Genomic DNA, 18286 nt, shown 5'->3' with positions numbered 1-18286 from the left:
GCCTAAATTTGTAGTATGCGGATGCTAATAAAAATAAAAAAGACAAATGAACATCTGCGTCAGCAGATTCAACAACTAAAAGTCGTTTGTTTCACGGACACCCGATCCGTTAGAAGGTAGTGCAGTTCTAAGCAAAAAGGACTACGACAATTAGGTCATCCAATGGCAGAAAAGTCTGACTTTTAGACCTTGAGGTCGTGGCAAAGCACTAATTTGGACCTTTAGGTAAACTCCTGGCATGGAGAAATTAAAAATATTCGCTGAAAATCCACTAAAGATAAAAAAATGAAATAGAATTACTAATACTCGACCTACCTGAACCCGAACCCTAAGCTAAATAATGTGAGGTAATTAAATATTTATTTGAACACTGGGGAAAAAGCCCAAACTCAGGTAGGCTTTTTTGTCGTCCAGGGTACATAGGATTGTTACGTCACACATTGATGTTTCGGGATCTCCTAAAGCGCTATTTATCTTGTCATTTATGTATTGAGTAAGGGTGCTGGTTAGCGTTTGGGTTCGAGTGGGTCAAGTAATATTAAATTTATTCTTCTTGTGCAGATTTGTTAAGTCAAATTAGTACATTGTCCAAGAAGACCTCAAGACTAAAAGTCAGACATTTTGTTCCTTTGGATGCATTGAATGTCGTAGACCTCCTTGCTTAATTGATGAAATAATAATAATATTATTACTATTTTTGTTAATTTTGGGATCTAAGCCTGCTCCAACATTGCTAGTTGTTGATCTCTTCTCCATATCGTAAGATTCAAGCAAAAACCTTTGTGGTTTTGCTTGAACCTCCTTGCTTAGAACTGCACTAATTTCTAATGGATCGGGTAAGAGCTTTTAACAATTTTTATTGGGCCGCAAGCAATTTAATATTGTTTTCAGTTTTCGTCCTAGATCCGCCCTGTTGTCGTAGTGATTTCACGTACTGGGCCTTTAATAACATTTTTAAAAGTATTTATTGCCTCGACAGAAAAGTTTGCTTATCACTGCTTCAATGAATTGCCTCTAGTGGGATTTTGCGTGGGGCTGTATATTGTGTCTTTATAAAACCCAATTTTGCTGTGAAAAGCAAACAGATCTGCGTCCCGTTGTTCGTTCAAAATATAGCCGGTTCATCTATTTCAGATAAGGCGTTGCTTATTTTACCGTTGACCACATTGACAATTAAGATAACAATGTGGACCCATAGACGAAACGAGAAAAACATTTTGTTGAAAAACGAAAATATATTTTTCAGCGAGATTGGATAGACCAGTAGTTATCAAAAGGCGTCACTTGGCTCCCTTAGGGGAAATTTTTGAATTAGGGGAGGAAATTTGTTCCAGGGAGGAATTGGGAGGAAAAATGGATAAAAAGGAAGTTATTTAATTGGTTATATGTAATGAAAAGTTTTTTACTTTTATGATTAACATTTTAAAAAGTCCATTAGGTCCTATTCTAAGTATATTGTTTTTTTCAGTTATATATTAGTGATTAGTCTATTCTTTCTTCGCATGTACAGCCATAATATAGGCTACATCCATACAGGCCATTTTAGTTACGTCATACGTTTAAACAAATTCAAATTTTAGACGATTAGCACATCCAAATTTTGTAACAATTAGCCTTGGCTTTTGACGCAGATGTATCTATTGCATTTTATGTATATATTTTTTTTAATTTTGTCGATTCTTTTCTGTAGATTTGATTTTCTGTCAGCAAGGTAAATCGAAATACTAAATAATAAAAGTTAGAATACTTCGTGTTTTTTCTAGGGAGGTATTGACAAGTGTTTGGGCTTGTAAGGGAGGAATGTAAAAAAAAATGAGAACTACTGGGATAGACACTACACATATGAGTTTAAACCAGGGAGTCGAACCGTTTGACTTTTCCGGTTCAGGTTCGGTTCGGGTTTAAGGATTTTTACGGAATCCGGTTCAGTTCCGGTTTAGGTTTCGAGCAATTTAAAAGTTCCGGTTCGACCATTGTTATTTCAAAACCGGTTTATACTGTTCCGGTTCGGATACAATATAAGTTGCGTTAAATCTAAAAATGTGTAAATATTTGAATTATAAGTCATTTAATCTAAGTTACGTGACGTTTTAAAAAGACAGCCACTCATTATTCAAATATCTGAAAAATAAAAAATCCACGTTTTATTTATTAATATTAATATTTTTTTCACAAAATTTCGAACATGGCATAAAAACTTTCCCATAAAATATCGAACATGGCGTAACATAAAGTTGTGACGTCATGCTGGAGTGAACCGCTTTTGTTTACAGGTTCGGGTTCGGTTATGGTTCAGGTTCTTTCAAATTATTCGGTTCAGTTCCGGTTCGGCTCCTTAAAACCTTGCAAAAAACGGTTCAGGTTCGGTTACGGTTCGGGAAAAATTGACCCAAAACCGGTTCATAAAGTTCCGGTTCGGTTCCGGTTCGACTCCCTGGTTTAAACGTATAACTTTCTACAAATTCTGACCACTTCACTACTGTACAGGATCCATGGAGGACAACAAAGATCGGTAAAAATTATTTCTGAGACCTTTTAAGAAGTTTGTTATACGCACTTTTTTTAAAACCATTATATTATGTCGTAAAAGGTTTGGACAAAACGCTTAAATTTGTGGTATGCGGTTGCTAATAAAAACTAAAAAAGACAAAAAAACAGCTGCGTCAGCATGTGTCAACAACTCAAAGTCGTTTGTGTCACGGATGTGAAGCCAGCTGTTATCAACCAAGCTTGTCCGACGCGCGAGCTAGTTGTTTCCGATCTTTGTGATGCAACGCCGAAGGCAAATGACGCAACTGTGACGTTTTGCATAACAACGATGATGAATCGCCATGGGCTTTGTGGTTGTTTATCGTTTGAAAATTTAAACATGCCGGTTCTAGATATAAGCGTGAATTTTGACATAGGATTTTAATAAGCGTTTAGCTGAAGATTGTCAAGGTTATACAGAGCAGGATCTTCAGAAAACGATTTGTGGTATAGTAATGTGAAACAAATATGACGAAAAAGCAACACCGGCTTGCATAAGTATGGCAATGTTTCATATATTATAAAAAGCTACTAAAGAACAGTTTAACATGAACTACAATATTTCACTTGCAAACTTAATATTTTGGTTCGTTTGTTGTGTCTCCCTAAACACAAGTTTTGTTATACACCGGTGTGTTTATTTTTCAACTTTTTATCGCAGAGTTGATTGGCAATAGCAGCTATACATTAAAGATTCCTGTTTTGTGTAATGCCAGATTTTAATTTAAGCATTAGTAATGTAGTGTATTGCATTGGTTGGCGCTCTTTCACTATTGTACGTGAAAAGTTATGCAAAAAAAAAAAAATAATAATACCGCTTACCACAACGCATATTGTTTGGGTTAGGGTGCGGGTTAGCGTTTGGTTGAGGGTGGGTCAAGTAATATTATGTTTATTAATAATAATAACTTGACCCACCCTCAACCAAACGCTAACCCACACCCAAACCCAAACAATATGCGTTGTGGTAAGCGGCATTTAAAGAAAAATAAATTTTTATTAATTTTTACGTACAATAGTGAAAGAGCGCCCATTGGTTTTACTTGGGATTGTTTTAATCTTTAAGGTGATTACACAGCAAGTTGTTTCAATTATAAAATCGTTTGTCCAACTAATATTTTTTTATATGTTTCCTGGTCTGCATTCTGTGGCAAGCACACCCGAAATTTGTTTGATAGGAATTGATGTACATACTCGCATTAGTAACTTGCACACCTAAATCTTGAAAAAAAGTTGAGTTGTGCTATATTCCCAAACTTCAGGTGTGCACAAAACTTTATTTGCACACTGATAATTTGGCGCTTCACACCCCAGATGTCTGTGTAAAGTCTCAGACAATGCAGACTGGAATGTTTTGATGACCTATTCAGGTATTCTTTGTCAGGGCATTGAATTTGCAACTTAACAATATATATTTATGCAGCCAAACAATAAAAAATGTTTGTTGTCATGGGGCTTGACCATGTTTATCACCGTGTTTTGCACCTGTGTTTTATTTTTTATTGTTTGCTGGCTGTATATTAATATTTTTTCCAAGTTGCAAATCTGATGCTTTTACATAGATTACTCTGAATATATATATAATAAAAATATTTTCAGGTGTAAACAAATGGCTGACAGCAACAGTCTATTAAAATTATTGTATGTTTACCATGATTTGGAAAGATCTGTATAAAAAGAATTTGCCTTCAGAATAGTTAGATTAGGTTGTGTTAGAAGGTTTGATGCAAAGTATGTACAATTTGGGTGCTCAAGTTAAATTTTCTAATCTAATCACCTTAGTTTTTGTGTATTAGTCGAAGTCAGTCGTTCTCAAAGTCTTTACCTGGCAGAAGTGATAGCTTTGGTACAAATTTTGTTGTTTTTATATACATTATGAAGTGTAATAATTTGCATTGCAGAAATAAAATAACCTTTAATACATTTTATTCAATATGTTTTTAGTATTTAGCTTTTAGCTGTTTTATTCTGTTATGAAAACATTAATTTCACCAATGAGTTATGACGACACACTCACTGAGTTTGATTTTCGACGGGTATATGATTATCACCGAGCACCAAAAACAAAGTTAAGGTACTGTTTACATAGGAAATATATAGGTTTGTAAAAATTGTTTATCAAGTTATTTATAACTTTTACCCTAACATGTGGTATTTTGTTTTTTTGGTTTCATGTGTTACAAGTGTAAACATTTACCTTTATCTTATACCAATAAGGCTATATAGCCTATTAATAGTCAGTATGCTTAAAAAGTTATTCAAATCTTATTAGATGCAAACGTTTTGCAAATTTATACAATTGTATTCTTTTCACATATTTATTTTCACAATCTTATATACATGCTTTTTCTACAGCACCAGAATTAAAGACGGAATAAAATGCAATAAAAAATGCTGTGGCAATTTTCTGCTGTCATTCTTTCCAATTTTAACCTGGTTGCCTAATTACAAGATAAAACAATACCTACCAGGTGATTTAATTGGAGGAATTACAACAGCCATTGTAAGAATACCACAAAGTAAGTCTTAACTTTTTCCTGATGTAACAACCAAGTTAAAAATAAAAATATATAAAAGTGTTTAATGAAAGGTTTTGCTATTTTTGAGAACTGATACTGCAGATCTATTTGTGTAAAGGTTTTCACCAATATGAATAAAATACAAGATAAACAAAATTTTAAACTTACTTCCATGTGACCTCTGAGATTTGGACAGTTTAGAATAATAGGCTTATATATTATTTGTAAATAATTTTTTTGTTTTTATTTTTAGGTCTGGCTTATGGGCAGCTTGCTGGATTGCAGCCAATTAATGGAATGTATGTTGCATTTTTTGCTCCTATCACTTACACATTTCTTGGCACAAGTCGACATGTATCTGTTGGTTAGTGTGAGTTATACATAAACTACATTGACAACCGTTCAGTCTCTTTAGAATAGATGAAAGTCAAGGAATTATGTGATATTTAAGGGCACATTGGGTTGAATTTAAAATATCTTTGCATTTCTGCATACTTTTGCTACTGCTGCCCTCTACAAATAAAATAAAATCATAGCTTTTTTATGTTATCTCATTAGGAAGAAATGATACGCAAAAACAACACTATAGGGTAGGGGTCTGCAAACTTTTTTCATTGCAGCCAAAAATGCTCTTTCAATAGCTATTGAAAGGCCCACTAAGTTTCAGGGGCGGATTCAGGATTTTTTTGTTTGGAAGACTTGGACTGAAATAAATTATTAAAAACTGACTAAGTTTCCATGGAGCATAAAAAAAATTTATTTACATAGTTACTTAGATAAAACTATAGTTTTATTTGGGGGGGCATAGCTGGTCACGCATGATGTAACAGTGAGCAAAAAAAAAAATTCTTAGCCACCCAATGTAAAAAATACAGTACAGTGAACGTATGGTACGGCTATCACACGGCCCGGAACTGCATGACAAAACTGAAATATTAAAAAATAGCCCATGGCCTACTAAAAATGACTCAAAGGCCCACATTTGGACTGTGGTCCACAGTTGCCGACATACACTCTGACAAAAAGAAATATTTTGATTAATGATAAAAAAACTTTTTGTCATTATCTAAAGTGGCCTACAACTACCCACTGTTGTTGCTTTTTTCATCTACTTCAACTCCCCGCACCATGTAATATTACTTGTTTCCCTATTTATTTCTAAATAAACTCACATTAATCACCCATGTTGTTCATTTTATAGAATTTTTGAAAATTTGATAACAATTTGAAATATAGTTGTAATGTATACATATTGTACTTGTGGTTTGTTAAAAATTTATAACTTTGCATTGGTTGGCTTTTATTTAATAATTGTGTATTGTACAATATAGTAATCAGTTAAAAATTTAATATTGGTCTCATTCTATTTAAAATTTCATGATGTTTATTAGCAGCTAAAGGCAAGCAGTGCAATAGCAGCAAATTTTATGTTATACTATAGGAACATTCGCAGTCATTAGTCTAATGTTGGGTTCAGCCCTTGAGAAATACCTAGGAACCCACCCCTTTACTGCCTTGGCAACCAACTCATCTCAAACAATGCCTCCTATGTCCACCGCTGTTAGCATCACTACAAGTGATAGCCTTTCTACAGGTAAATATTATATTCAAGAACATTTTTTTCACACAATTTTTAAATTTTTCAACTTGTAATTTAAACAAATATAATATATTAGTAAATTGTTCTCAGTTAATTGAGTTAAAAAATAAAATGTTGCAAGGATATAAATCATAAAGAAAATATCCTATTAGCTAACAGGTCGTAAAATCATACAACTTTAATGAAACAATAATACATTTGACCTGCATTACAAAGAATGACTAATAAAGCCTGTACTATATTTAAATAGCACTAAATTTATATTATAGTTTACCTGGAATTTATCAAAATGTTTCCTTCTTTAACAATTTCTTCTTTATACTCAGTATCCACAGATGCCAACGGTTTATCAGAAATTTCCTACAACTTATCAATAGTTGTATCACTCACTCTTCTTATTGGTATACTACAAGTAAGTATAAATGTATTTTTTAAATAAGCCTGTCCACACTAAGAACTGTTATGTCACAATAGGCTTCAATGCATCATATGATTTCAGTGTTCTATGATGTCATATCATTGTGGGAGTGTAATTGCATGAGGCTGCTGATTTGCTAATCGCACAGTTGCCTGTTTTATTCAAATATCGATTTTCATGATTTCCTTATGGTTGATTACTATTTTATATGTAACATACTTGTAATTGGACTACTATAGTTTGTTTTTCAATATTCAATTGTACTTAAATCAGTTAAAAAAAGCATATTCTTTTCAAAAAAATGTTTAACTGTTACCATCAAGTAACCTTTTAATTTAAGTGGAAGTAAGATTACCTTGCACCATTTATTAACACAGTACATTATAGAAAATCTTAATACTGACATTTTATAACAAATATATATCTGCAATGTAGCTTGATAAAGAATTGGAAAGCTGAAAAGGTCAAGTAGATTCACATTATCTTGATTAAGACATTTTAATTCAAACTTGTATCATGTTCAGTTGATGTGACTACTCAACCTTTTTGGCTTTGCAATTCTTTATCAAGCACCATTATATCAGTTCTTGTGATACTCTGGACTAAAAGCTTATGTACTTGTGGCACACCAATCTTTCAAATGATATGATATTCTTCTATAAAATACATTTCTGATAATTGCCATTCCTACAGTTATGAATACAGTCAACTCCTGGTTTAACAAACTGTAAATAACTCACAACTTAACTCCCCGTGCGCTGGTGCTTTGTGAAAGGCAATACATCACCATTCCCCAATATATAGCCTTCTAGTTTATCTGTTCTCTTTTGTAATTTATCCATGCTGTTGTCAGTAGCCTTCTAAGACAAAGCCCATAATGACAATCCTTTTCAAGATTGGGCTAATCTTGGACAAATCAGTTGGTGGTATATTGCATTTTGTCTGATCTCTCAACAGGAACATACTTTTTTAAACAAAACCAATTATTGCCTTACATAAACTACATTTCTAACTTTATTGAATTAAAAAGAAGCTATTTGTATTATCATACATTCAAAATGACTTGGACTGGTTTGTTTTGGCATATCTTTTACTATCCTGTATAACTGTTTTACAAAACTTGTTTATTAAATTATAATTAGTTTTAGATTTTACAACTCCTATTATTGAATTCCCAATAGAAAACAAAATACATCTGTTACTGCCTAAATTGCAGAAACTCTTCCTTTTTACTGTTACCCACTTCAGACCTATTTGTCTTCTATACAACCTAATAGCACAGCCTAAATAACAATACATGCCATCTACATGTCCGTCTGACCTATGATGGTTTCACAACATGATGTCAATGTTTTAAGTTTTCTGTATATAGCCAACTGTCAATTTACATACCAGTGTCAAATGCAGGCTATATTTATCTATTTGCTGCCCACTACACTTTGTTGGTGGATTTTAAACTATTTGCCAGATACAGATTAATTATAATTTTTTTGGTACTCAAATACATAATTTTAATATTGTATTTTTTAAATCAACAAACTACTGCACAATTTTATATCACATGTATATTTTTATTTCTGTTTAAAAGCCAGTGTCATATGGCTGTTTTTGCCCTGTTCTAACATGCAACATTGTACTCACCTTTCAAATGTCATTGTGCTCACCTTTCAAATGTGTCCTCAACATTATTTAGGACTGCTCTTGATAGAGTTGTTATCCCAATTACGAAATCCTCATAGCTGTTGCTAAGGGGATGTCCCAACATACTTGCTGTTGGCATTTTGCTGTCAAGGACCATACCTTGTAATTCTGCGGTTGATGTAAACCAACAATTGCAATAGGAGTGCGTCAGGCGTGAATATTTTCTCCACATTAGATATGATAATATTGTTTTATTAATAATAGAATTTCAATAAAAACTGGTGGCATTATAGGAGTGTTGTTTTACTATTCTTGTATAAACAAATTAAAATATTTATATAATTGGATTGTGTTTTAAACATGTTGAACCATATATTTTTAATATTTCTTGTTATTCTTGTCACAAGATCATGATTAACATTGTCTAAATTGCTAAAGTAGGTTTAACTTAAAATATTTTCGTTGTTATTATGTCATAGTTTACATATTCATACATGTATATCTATATTTATTTATTTTTTTATTTAAGAAATCTAATTAACATTTGATAAATAAATCTTTTTTATATGTTTTGGTTTTACACGGTAATGTTTTCTGTTGTTAATTATTTTTTATGTGCGACCTTTTGCTTTCTTTTTTACCACTCCAGGTTTAAATAAAATCATTTGTAGTTTTATATTAAAACACCATATTGTTTTTATTTTTCTAGATTGGCATGGGTATTTGTAAACTTGGTTTCGTCACTGTTTTTCTGTCCGAACCCCTTATATCAGGCTTCACAACTGGTGCAGCTCTGTTTGTGCTTACAGCACAGGTCAAGTATTTTTTTGGCATTCAATTACCAAGACAAGCAGCACCATTTGCACTTTTCAAGGTATATTTTTATTTGTAGTAATGCTAGCATTTTATTTCATTCGAGTGTGCAATGTAATTTTCGCTTAAAACTTTTAAAATCACACCACATTTGATTTACTCTTTCTGTTTATTGTCTTGGTATTAATTGATTTAAATAAACAGCTCTAAAAAAATTGTTTTTTTACAGACATACATTGAACTGTTCAAGCGAATAGAAGAAACAAATGTAGCTGAAGTGGTTTTGTCTGTTATTAGTCTTGTCATACTTTATCCTGTTAAATTGATCAATGAGTAAGACTTTTATTTAACTTTTTAACTTTATAGTTCACAAAATTATTTTCTTGTTGCCCATTATAGAATCCAAAGCTCTTTTTTGACAATAATACTGTCTTTTTTAACAAACTGAATTTTTTTATGTGAAAAACTTATAATGACTCAATTCCCCTATTTAATTTAGAGTTATAATAAACAACAATAGCTTGTTTTTTAATGATCATTATAATTCATTCTGTTGAAAAACGTATTTCAAATTAAATTTTTAAAAACATATAGATAATTTCAATTTATATATAGTAAAGTCAACGAATATCTAATCTGGTTAAAAACAACACCAAGCTTTATTTTACTTAATATGGCTTATGTATTTGCTAAAACGCATCGTAATAGAAGTGTGAATATCATCCAGATCTTTTACTTGTTGCATAAAACCTCAGTGGTGACCGCATAGTCAAAAATACAAAGACAAACTATATGTAATGTCCTTATATTTCAATATGAATGCCAGTTGATCAAAATTTAACTTTGATGCCTTCTAAGCTACTAAGTAAAAGGTTTCTGAAAATGGCAATATTGTATTCTTTTTAATTCACCGCCTCTTAAAACGCCAGGGGACAACTTTAGGTTGATGGAGGTTCGTTTTCATAATGTTTGTCCTCAAAACACAGCGTGATTTTTGTCCTCTTGACCGAATGCGTCATTCCGTTTGATTGATACGAAAATTGTTATTTTTTTGTGAACTTGAGTAACCTCCAATCTTAGCATTGAGCCCGGATTAACCCGCGCAAAAAGAACGGCAGGTGTACTCTGTCATAAACCTTCAGTCTACCTTGTAACAGTATAACTTTTGAATATACCGCTGTTAAGTATTTTTTTTACTTGGCATTTTCTTGTTATTTGTCACTAAAAACATTGGCACTGAATGCAAAAGCATGTTGCTTAAATTTATTCGCGATCGGACTAGACCGTTATTATTAAAGTAGGTGTTTCTGCAAATTAATCGACCGAGCAAAATTCAATATTTTTGCACATTTTTCTCCAGAATATACAAGGAGAAACTGCACAGCATCCCGATTCCCATCGAACTCGTGGTGGTTGTGATTGGAACGGCTGTGTCGGCATCCGTGGACCTTAATGGCAAGTACGGGATTGATATAGTCGGAACTATTCCTTCTGGGTAAGTCGCGAATACCGCTTGCATTGATATGTTGCATACATGATTAGGAACTAGCCCTGCATAATAATTTAAAAAACATATATTGTTTTTTTAACGGGCATTTTGTAACCTCTAATTGACATATGACCATGTATTATTTTAAAAATATTTATCTCAGACCGAATAATTCTTATGATATTTTTAGCCTTCCCGCTCCGATGATACCGAACCCTTCGCTGTGGGGCGACTTGGTCACTGACGCCTTTTCAATCGCCATCGTGTCATTCGCCATTTCGGTGTCAATCGGAAAGCTTTTCGCCAAAAAGCACGGTTACAAGGTCAAGCCCAATCAGGTAAAATAACAGCCGTCGGGCGCATCAGCTAGCGCGAATCTAGCTACTTGCAACTTAAGGCGAAGTAATAAGTTCACAAGAGTCCGATCGCGATCTTATCAACTCATTTATTTTATGATTAATCTCTGTAAGAGTCTAATCGCCCATGCTATCCGCTTTTTTTTGTTTATAAACTGTCGTTACGTATCGAAAGACGTCCGTCCAGCTTAGCAGTGTCACGGTGTTATAAACTGCTATTCGATTTGACTCCTTTCTTTTTTTTAATTCGTCTAAAACTGCATTGGAATGAATGTCAAGATGTATTTATGTAACATTTTAAAAGTTCCAATGAAATACAGTAACAACTTTTCTACGAGTGTTTACCAGTTAAATAGTGTCATGGAAGCGTTTTTTTAATCATTTAGTTTCAAATAGAAACTAGACTGTGCTTTTGCTGTCAGTAGTGCTGTAATGTAAATAATATCTGTGTATAGACAACGATCCACTAAGCACGGTTGTTACTTTGCGTTAGCGCGCGGCTCTAAGATGACCCCGATGTATACAGAACCACAACATTTTGTAAGTTTTCCGTTTTTTGCAGGAGCTATTTGCACTTGGGGTATCGCAGCTGACCTGTGGGATGTTCCAAGGCCACGCCTGTTCAGCTGCACTTGCGCGCAGCACTGTTAAAGAGAGCAGCGGGACGAAAACTCAGGTTGGTAGTTTGGTTCGTTTTGCTAAGTTTATAAGTTTACCTAAGCTTTGTCGCAACATTTAAATATACAACAATGGCGAATCGACTATAATAAATAGCCGTATCATGCTTTCGTCGAATTTGCATGTGGTATTTAGCGGTTGGTGCCCTTCAAATTAATTTTAGAATGTCCTATCAGTTTGTTTTTAATAAGATGCAATCTTTTGTTGTGCAAACTATTTACGATTCAATATCGTTTAAATTATAATGGCTTATTGCATCTATACCATATTATACTGCAAACTTAAGTGTTGATTAATGAAACTTTTGCTTACTATTCTCTTTTTATTTCACGCATGTGCCTGTTCTATTGCGAGTTAAATGACGGAAATTAAGGCACGTTTTTACATAGTGACGATAAACAAATGGTAGACATGATGCATGTGATGTATAGTACATCGTGACGTCACCATTTGTGTTGTTTTACTGTTAGACTAATATCATATTGTAAGTACTTTAACTGTGCTCTGTCTTTCAACACGAATCAAACCTATTGATAACACAATGTAAATTCCGTATTATATGTATTGTGGTGAACTCGTGATCATTTTTCGGACAAGATTATTCCACTGTTTAAATTGCAATATTGTATGCCTCTTACTGGAAGTTTACGACAATAATGACAAAAATGTGTGTGAGTTTAGGCGCCACGATATAGTTTAGGACCTACTTTTAAAAATGTTGTCTTTTTTTCATAAAAGATCCGTAAAGTAGTTTTAGTAAGCCCGACAAAAAAAAGTTCATTGCCTTAAAACTTAACCCAAAACAGATACTTGATTGAGCCAAAGCAAGTGAGCGAGCCTGTAGAAGGTTTTATACAACGTTTTTTTTTATTAATTCAACCTGATTATTTTTGTAGTAATGTTTACTCTTTATTCCTATTTCTATTTCATTTTTTTATAATAGGGATGATAACTTTATAATCCCATGAATCACTGAACAATTAACAAGGGGCCGCAATGCTTATTTAAAAAGTTTAGGAACCACTTGGCTAGACAAAGTTGCTCGTTACTCGGCCCTAAATAGGTTGAGAGATGCAGTATTGCGCCGGCTCGAATATGTTTGTTTAAACTGAACAACCTATTAAATGAAATACGTCATCGAAATAGCATTTGTAATACGCAACGTGTTTTGGCGCAGTTTTCTGACGTGGTATCGTCCATCGTCATCCTGTTGGTACTGCTCCTGATTGGTCAATATCTGTACGCGCTGCCCAAGGCTTGCCTCTCGGCTATCATCGCAATCAACATCAGGAGTCTTATGAAGCAATTTTTGTTGCTTCCGCGTCTTTGGTCGTTGTCCAAACCCGATTTTGTGAGTATAAATGTGTTTCGAATGTACACAATAAGCTATGTAGCCTTTTAAAATGGCTGCGCAATAAACAAGTTTAATAAATGTAATCTAATGATTTATCATTAGCTGATTTGTATATTAATTTTGCTTTTTTATCGACGTTGTGCAATCGCAAAGGCGAATAATATTCTTATCATTAACGGTTTTGTAAAGCAGCTTTGTCCCAATTTAAGGTTTTTTAATGACATTTAAATGACCATTGTCTAAAATTTGTACAGAAAGTTACAGGCTTCCACTTTTTTATGGTGTCGTTATTGTGATTTTATGGACTAAGAGATTGTGCCATTTTTCCCGGTCCCAACGCAGTAAACCTTAAACAACTTCCTTACTTATTCTACACGTGTCGAATAACGTGGTAAACGGAAGTCACTCCGTTTTGCCAAGCGATGTTGTTCGTACTGTGGTGAAACTTACATCAGGTTAATGAGCATTCCTGTATTTTTAATTTTTATTTTTGCAAATATTTTTCGTAATTTGGTTCTAAATTTTCGAGCAGCTGTTCAATAAAAATCGATAGTTATTTTTATTATGGTCGGATTTTTAAATGCGTTTAATATTTATAAAACTTGTTGTTGCAATCGCCTTTGTATCACATAAATCTTTAGTCATAGTGTTTCGTGTAATTAATATGGATATTTTATGCGGATGGAAGTATAATTTGATACGGATGGAAGTGAATGTCATTCGAACTACTCAGATAAATAACTTACTACTTCCTTCGTATAGACGCGACTCTTACTACACTTGCAACTTTGTTAAGACGTGACAATTTTTTTGCACTGGCCAAATCTGTTTTGCTGACTTATCATGATTATTTGCAATTTTGTACAAATTTCAACGTTGAAAGTTGAAAAAGTCTACAAAACGTAAGCAAAAGAAATTATCACTTCTTACCCCTGTTCTCTACATGTTTTTTGTTTAATAGGGTAAACATGTACCAGGAGCCCAGGACACACTCACTGTTTATTTTACAAAATATCCTTGCTTTTTTATTATTATTGACAAAAGGCGAAAATGGCAAGGCCCCGAACAAGATGGACGCCTAAACGTAACCTCAATATGTTAAACGTTTCCTAAATATACCGACTGTTTTTTTATTGCATACAAAACATATTAATCACTTCCAATTGAGCCATAATATATAAAATTTTATATAAATCCTAGTCTTTACACCCTTGATATTTCTTGCATTAGGTTGTGTGGCTGGTCACCTTTACCGCGGTCACCCTGCTGGGTGTTGACCTGGGACTGGCTGTGGGTGTCCTGGGGCTGCTCGTCACCGTCGTGTTGAGCGTCTACAAGCCAAAAATCACTGTTCGAGGGGGCCTAGGCAAAACTGAAATCTACAGAGACATCGAGAAGTTCGGCAAGGTTAGTTGCTTCATTACGTTTCGTCGTTTGTTCGTCGCGTGGCAGGAACCGGCCTTCTGTGAAACTTCCTATTAACGCTTCTGACAGTGTTCACTAATCCTTTTATTCTCTTTTCTGTTTGTGTCAGTAAAAAAATAATATTTTGGAAATCATAAATATTCCGCCTATATCACGTTGACTTTTAAGTTAAATTTCAAGTTCTTGGAGCACATATACCTACCGGACTACAGGTGTACTGTATGTTTTAGATATAGGTCAACAACCGAAGCGTAAAAATAACATTTTTAATCAGAGCTAATTGATATAACCTATTCACTGTGACATGTTTATTCACCAAGTCCTAACTGCCTGTAACATTACCTCCTTTTCCTGTTTTTTGTTGTTGTTTTTTTGTATTGTTTTCTATTGTACTTTACCGGCAGTTTAGTCATTTTAATACATTGATATTGATAATCCCTTTATGATTTTGTAACCTCCCCTGTTTTCTTGTCGCTAGGCCCAAGAAGTACCTGGAATAAAGATTGTCCGTTTTCCACAATCTCCTTTCTTCGGAAACGTCAACGCCTTGCAAGCCCTTAGCAATGAAGCTATGTTTGTGAAGAAAACTTGCGAGTCACATCAGAATTCTGGTAGTTATCTTATATGTGTAGTCACTAAATTGAATGCCTGTTATCTCGTTGGAGGGTCGTTCTGTATAGCCTTAAAATCATTGAATGTTTTTAATCTATTTTACCAGGCTTTTAAATTCTACAATTAATTTTTTTTACATTAAAAATACTGGCTGTACGTCACCCAATCAAAATTTTCTTACTTAATTCCAAAAATGAAAAAAAAGGTTTTAAGTTTGATTTTGATTTTGATTTTCTAGAGGAACATCTTCTGTCTTTGTTACATCACACCGACCGCGATGACGATGATTCGATGACCGAGCCGTCTGACCAAGACGATGGTTTACTGACTGTTGACGTCATCAAGAGAAAGCCCCACCTCAGACCTGACGTCACGGAATCGGCAAGTGACGACACCAAAGAGGAAAGCGTCCCGTCGTCAAGCTCCTTTCGTCACGATGACGAGGCAAACACGCCAGTCGCCGTCATTGCTGACGAATCCGCGAAAGATCACGAAAGCGACACCACGAACTCACTCACGACCGCTCCCGGATGCTCACGTGACGGCGAGAACGATTCGGCGATCGTGATGGACATGCAGACGCGTGACGTACACTTCAGCGGCACGAACAGCGCCGGGAAAAGCTTGCTGAAGCGCGGCAGCCCGGAGCGTTTGAGTTTCAACCCGAAGCATTACTTCCACACGATAATCTTCGATTGCTCAGGGTGGACTTTCATCGACTTAATGGGAATGGAAACAGTCAGTCAGGTGAGAGTTGGACCCGTGTTTTGTAGAAAAGTAAACTGCTGCGTATTTTGCCGTGATATATATTGCTGCACGACTGCACGTACCGCACTACAATGTAAAGAATACGCCTAAATTACGTTTATTAACATATAACGTTACTTTGCCGATGTAGCGTTACTTTGCTGCATGTCGCTTATATATGTCATCAGTACTCATCTCCGATGATACGTAACACCCAAATATTGGGAAAATATTTTAACGGGTCGATTTGCTAGTAGTTGCGTCACCCTGTCTGTTGTGGTTTGCCATGAAAATGACGAATAGGAATTCAATGCCACAAGAGTAGTACAATTCGTTCAGTGTTATCATTTAAACATTGTTTAAACAGTATGTGGATTTTCTGAGTATTAAGATTAAGGCTTGTTATAAAAATGTGAAAATCTGAGTATATTCTGTATAGTAGGTAAACATCCAATTGCGCAACAGTTCTAAATAAATACTTCGCATTGGCATCCACAATTCCCATGTTTCAGATCTGCAAGGACTTCAAGGCCAACAACCTGCGCGTCTATCTTGCCTCGTTGCAGCCGGAAATCATGGACAAGCTTATTAAAGTGGGCGTGATCGCGTCACGTGAGGAGGACCAAGACGATAATCACGTAACTGTTTCTCCCAGTGTCCGTTTAGCAGTAGAGGCGGCCAAACGCAAGCGTTTTCCGACAAGGTCATACTAATGAAAGTTTCGTTTTGTCTCCAGCCAATTTCCTCATATTTGTGTTTGGTAAGGTCATTTTACCTAATAATTGCCATTTTCTTAACCATTGGAACAGAACAGGCTTAACCAAAGCGCGGCGCTTGCAGTTGTCTAATTTTCGACCCAAGCGCCACGCTCAGAAACTTACTATTTGAACCCTATGAGTTCGTTCGGAGATTTTGCCAGTCATGTGCAGGCATTGTTACGACCCATATTTGTTGTTTGTTAAAAGTGATTTTTGTATGTATACTCCAGGTGTATACCCAATAGACTAATTAAACTGATCCAGTGTGTTACGTATAATTAACTTTTTTTACATTTTAATAATCTCAATCATAACGTTGAATGTACTGACGTTAAGTTTGTAATAATTTTATTGCCGTAATCATCGTATGCCCACCTATGTTTTCTGAAGCTTGTGATTCGCCTCAACTCTGCTTAATATTGCAAACACTTTCATGATGCGTTGTTGATCATTGATGTTAGTTTTATGAGAAAACAATATAGAAACCACTTTCCCTTTTTGAGTTAACTGCTTTTATTATACTGTAGTTTCAAACTCCTTTCCACTTGTCAAACATTGTGAGCACATTTTACGTATTTTTTTCTTTTTACTTATATTTACTGTCAACAGTTTCAATCACGTGTTTAATCATTGTTATGTCGATTGCGCCAAGGATCTAGTTCCGCATTTCACCGATTCATTACCATTTATTTTCTCATTGTACGGAAACAAATGAAGATCCAATCGGTTCTCTCGTGTCATTTAGCCCTCGCTTTTAACATGTTTTAGTAATTGCTGAGTGGCGTCCACGTGGCGTCATTATTTTTACCTTGACCGGTTAAGAATATGTCACGGTATTATCGCACGGTGTAATAATTTCCCAAGTTTCAATAACTTGGCCGACTCCATTCTATTTTTGCTGTTGCGAGATAGAATCGTGCAATACAATATTGTTAATTGTGAAACACTAACTGAATACTGTCGTTGTAATTATTTGTGGTCCATGTAGGAAAACCTACTTGCCTAACAACTGTGTAAATCATCAAATGATTCCAAATTCGTTGTTTGATAGAAGTAGCAGCTTCGAAACTATTGCATTGTAAAGGTGTTTGCTTTTTGCCTTCTAAATTGGAAATTTTAATATCGGCTGTGAACTACTGCGATTATTGCTTTACATGTCTTGTTAGATATTTGAAACCTTTGCAAAGCTTTCATGCCGACTGGTCAATATTTAGTTGCATGATCGACGTATCTTTTTTTAATTTGTTTTTTGTTTTAATACTCCTTACCACAGTTTCTTTGCATTTGTCGTTATTTTTCATAACGTTAACAATGCATTAAATAAAATTATATTATTTCTCTGGGTTA

The 18286-nt window shown here is 34.5% G+C and overlaps 2 protein-coding genes across 3 annotated transcripts in view; one reads left to right on the top strand and one right to left on the bottom strand.

Annotated features, from left to right (window-relative positions):
* Positions 1–7028, bottom strand: part of LOC146145190 (prestin-like) — a 24139-nt gene extending 17111 nt beyond the window's left edge. Inside the window, exon 1 of the mRNA XM_083390408.1 lies at positions 6923–7028. The gene's annotated coding sequence lies outside the window, so the exon portion shown is untranslated. The remainder of the gene's footprint in view (positions 1–6922) is intronic.
* LOC146145189 (prestin-like) lies at positions 4475–18286 on the top strand. 2 transcript variants are annotated; one of them, XM_083390404.1, is made up of 15 exons: positions 4475–4603; positions 4885–5048; positions 5302–5412; positions 6490–6642; positions 6975–7060; positions 9417–9581; positions 9750–9853; positions 10881–11015; positions 11200–11347; positions 11928–12041; positions 13221–13394; positions 14628–14804; positions 15301–15433; positions 15673–16181; positions 16694–18286. In XM_083390404.1, exons 1-15 carry the CDS (start codon positions 4503–4505, stop codon positions 16892–16894), a joined length of 2475 nt encoding a protein of 824 aa, XP_083246530.1. In that variant the 5' UTR covers positions 4475–4502; the 3' UTR covers positions 16895–18286. The 2 variants fall into 2 exon arrangements, with proteins under 2 accessions (XP_083246530.1, XP_083246532.1); XM_083390406.1 differs by lacking the exons at positions 4475–4603; positions 4885–5048 and having other exon boundaries at positions 5313–5418.

Source organism: Ascidiella aspersa, chromosome 5, assembly GCF_963924565.1.
Source record: "Ascidiella aspersa chromosome 5, kaAscAspe10.2, whole genome shotgun sequence".
Classification (NCBI taxonomy): domain Eukaryota; kingdom Metazoa; phylum Chordata; class Ascidiacea; order Phlebobranchia; family Ascidiidae; genus Ascidiella; species Ascidiella aspersa.
Note: the sequence above shows the minus strand (reverse complement) of the source record. Positions and strands in the feature narration are given on the sequence as shown.

Bases quoted from the DNA above. Each gene is read 5' to 3' on its own strand.
- LOC146145189 (XM_083390404.1), top strand. From the start codon at position 4,503: ATGAAAACATTAATTTCACCAATGAGTTATGACGACACACTCACTGAG. The intron at 4,604-4,884 runs GTACTGTTTACA...CTTTTTCTACAG, and splicing joins GCACCAAAAACAAAGTTAAG to CACCAGAATTAAAGACGGAA. The intron at 11,016-11,199 runs GTAAGTCGCGAA...TGATATTTTTAG, and splicing joins GTCGGAACTATTCCTTCTGG to CCTTCCCGCTCCGATGATAC.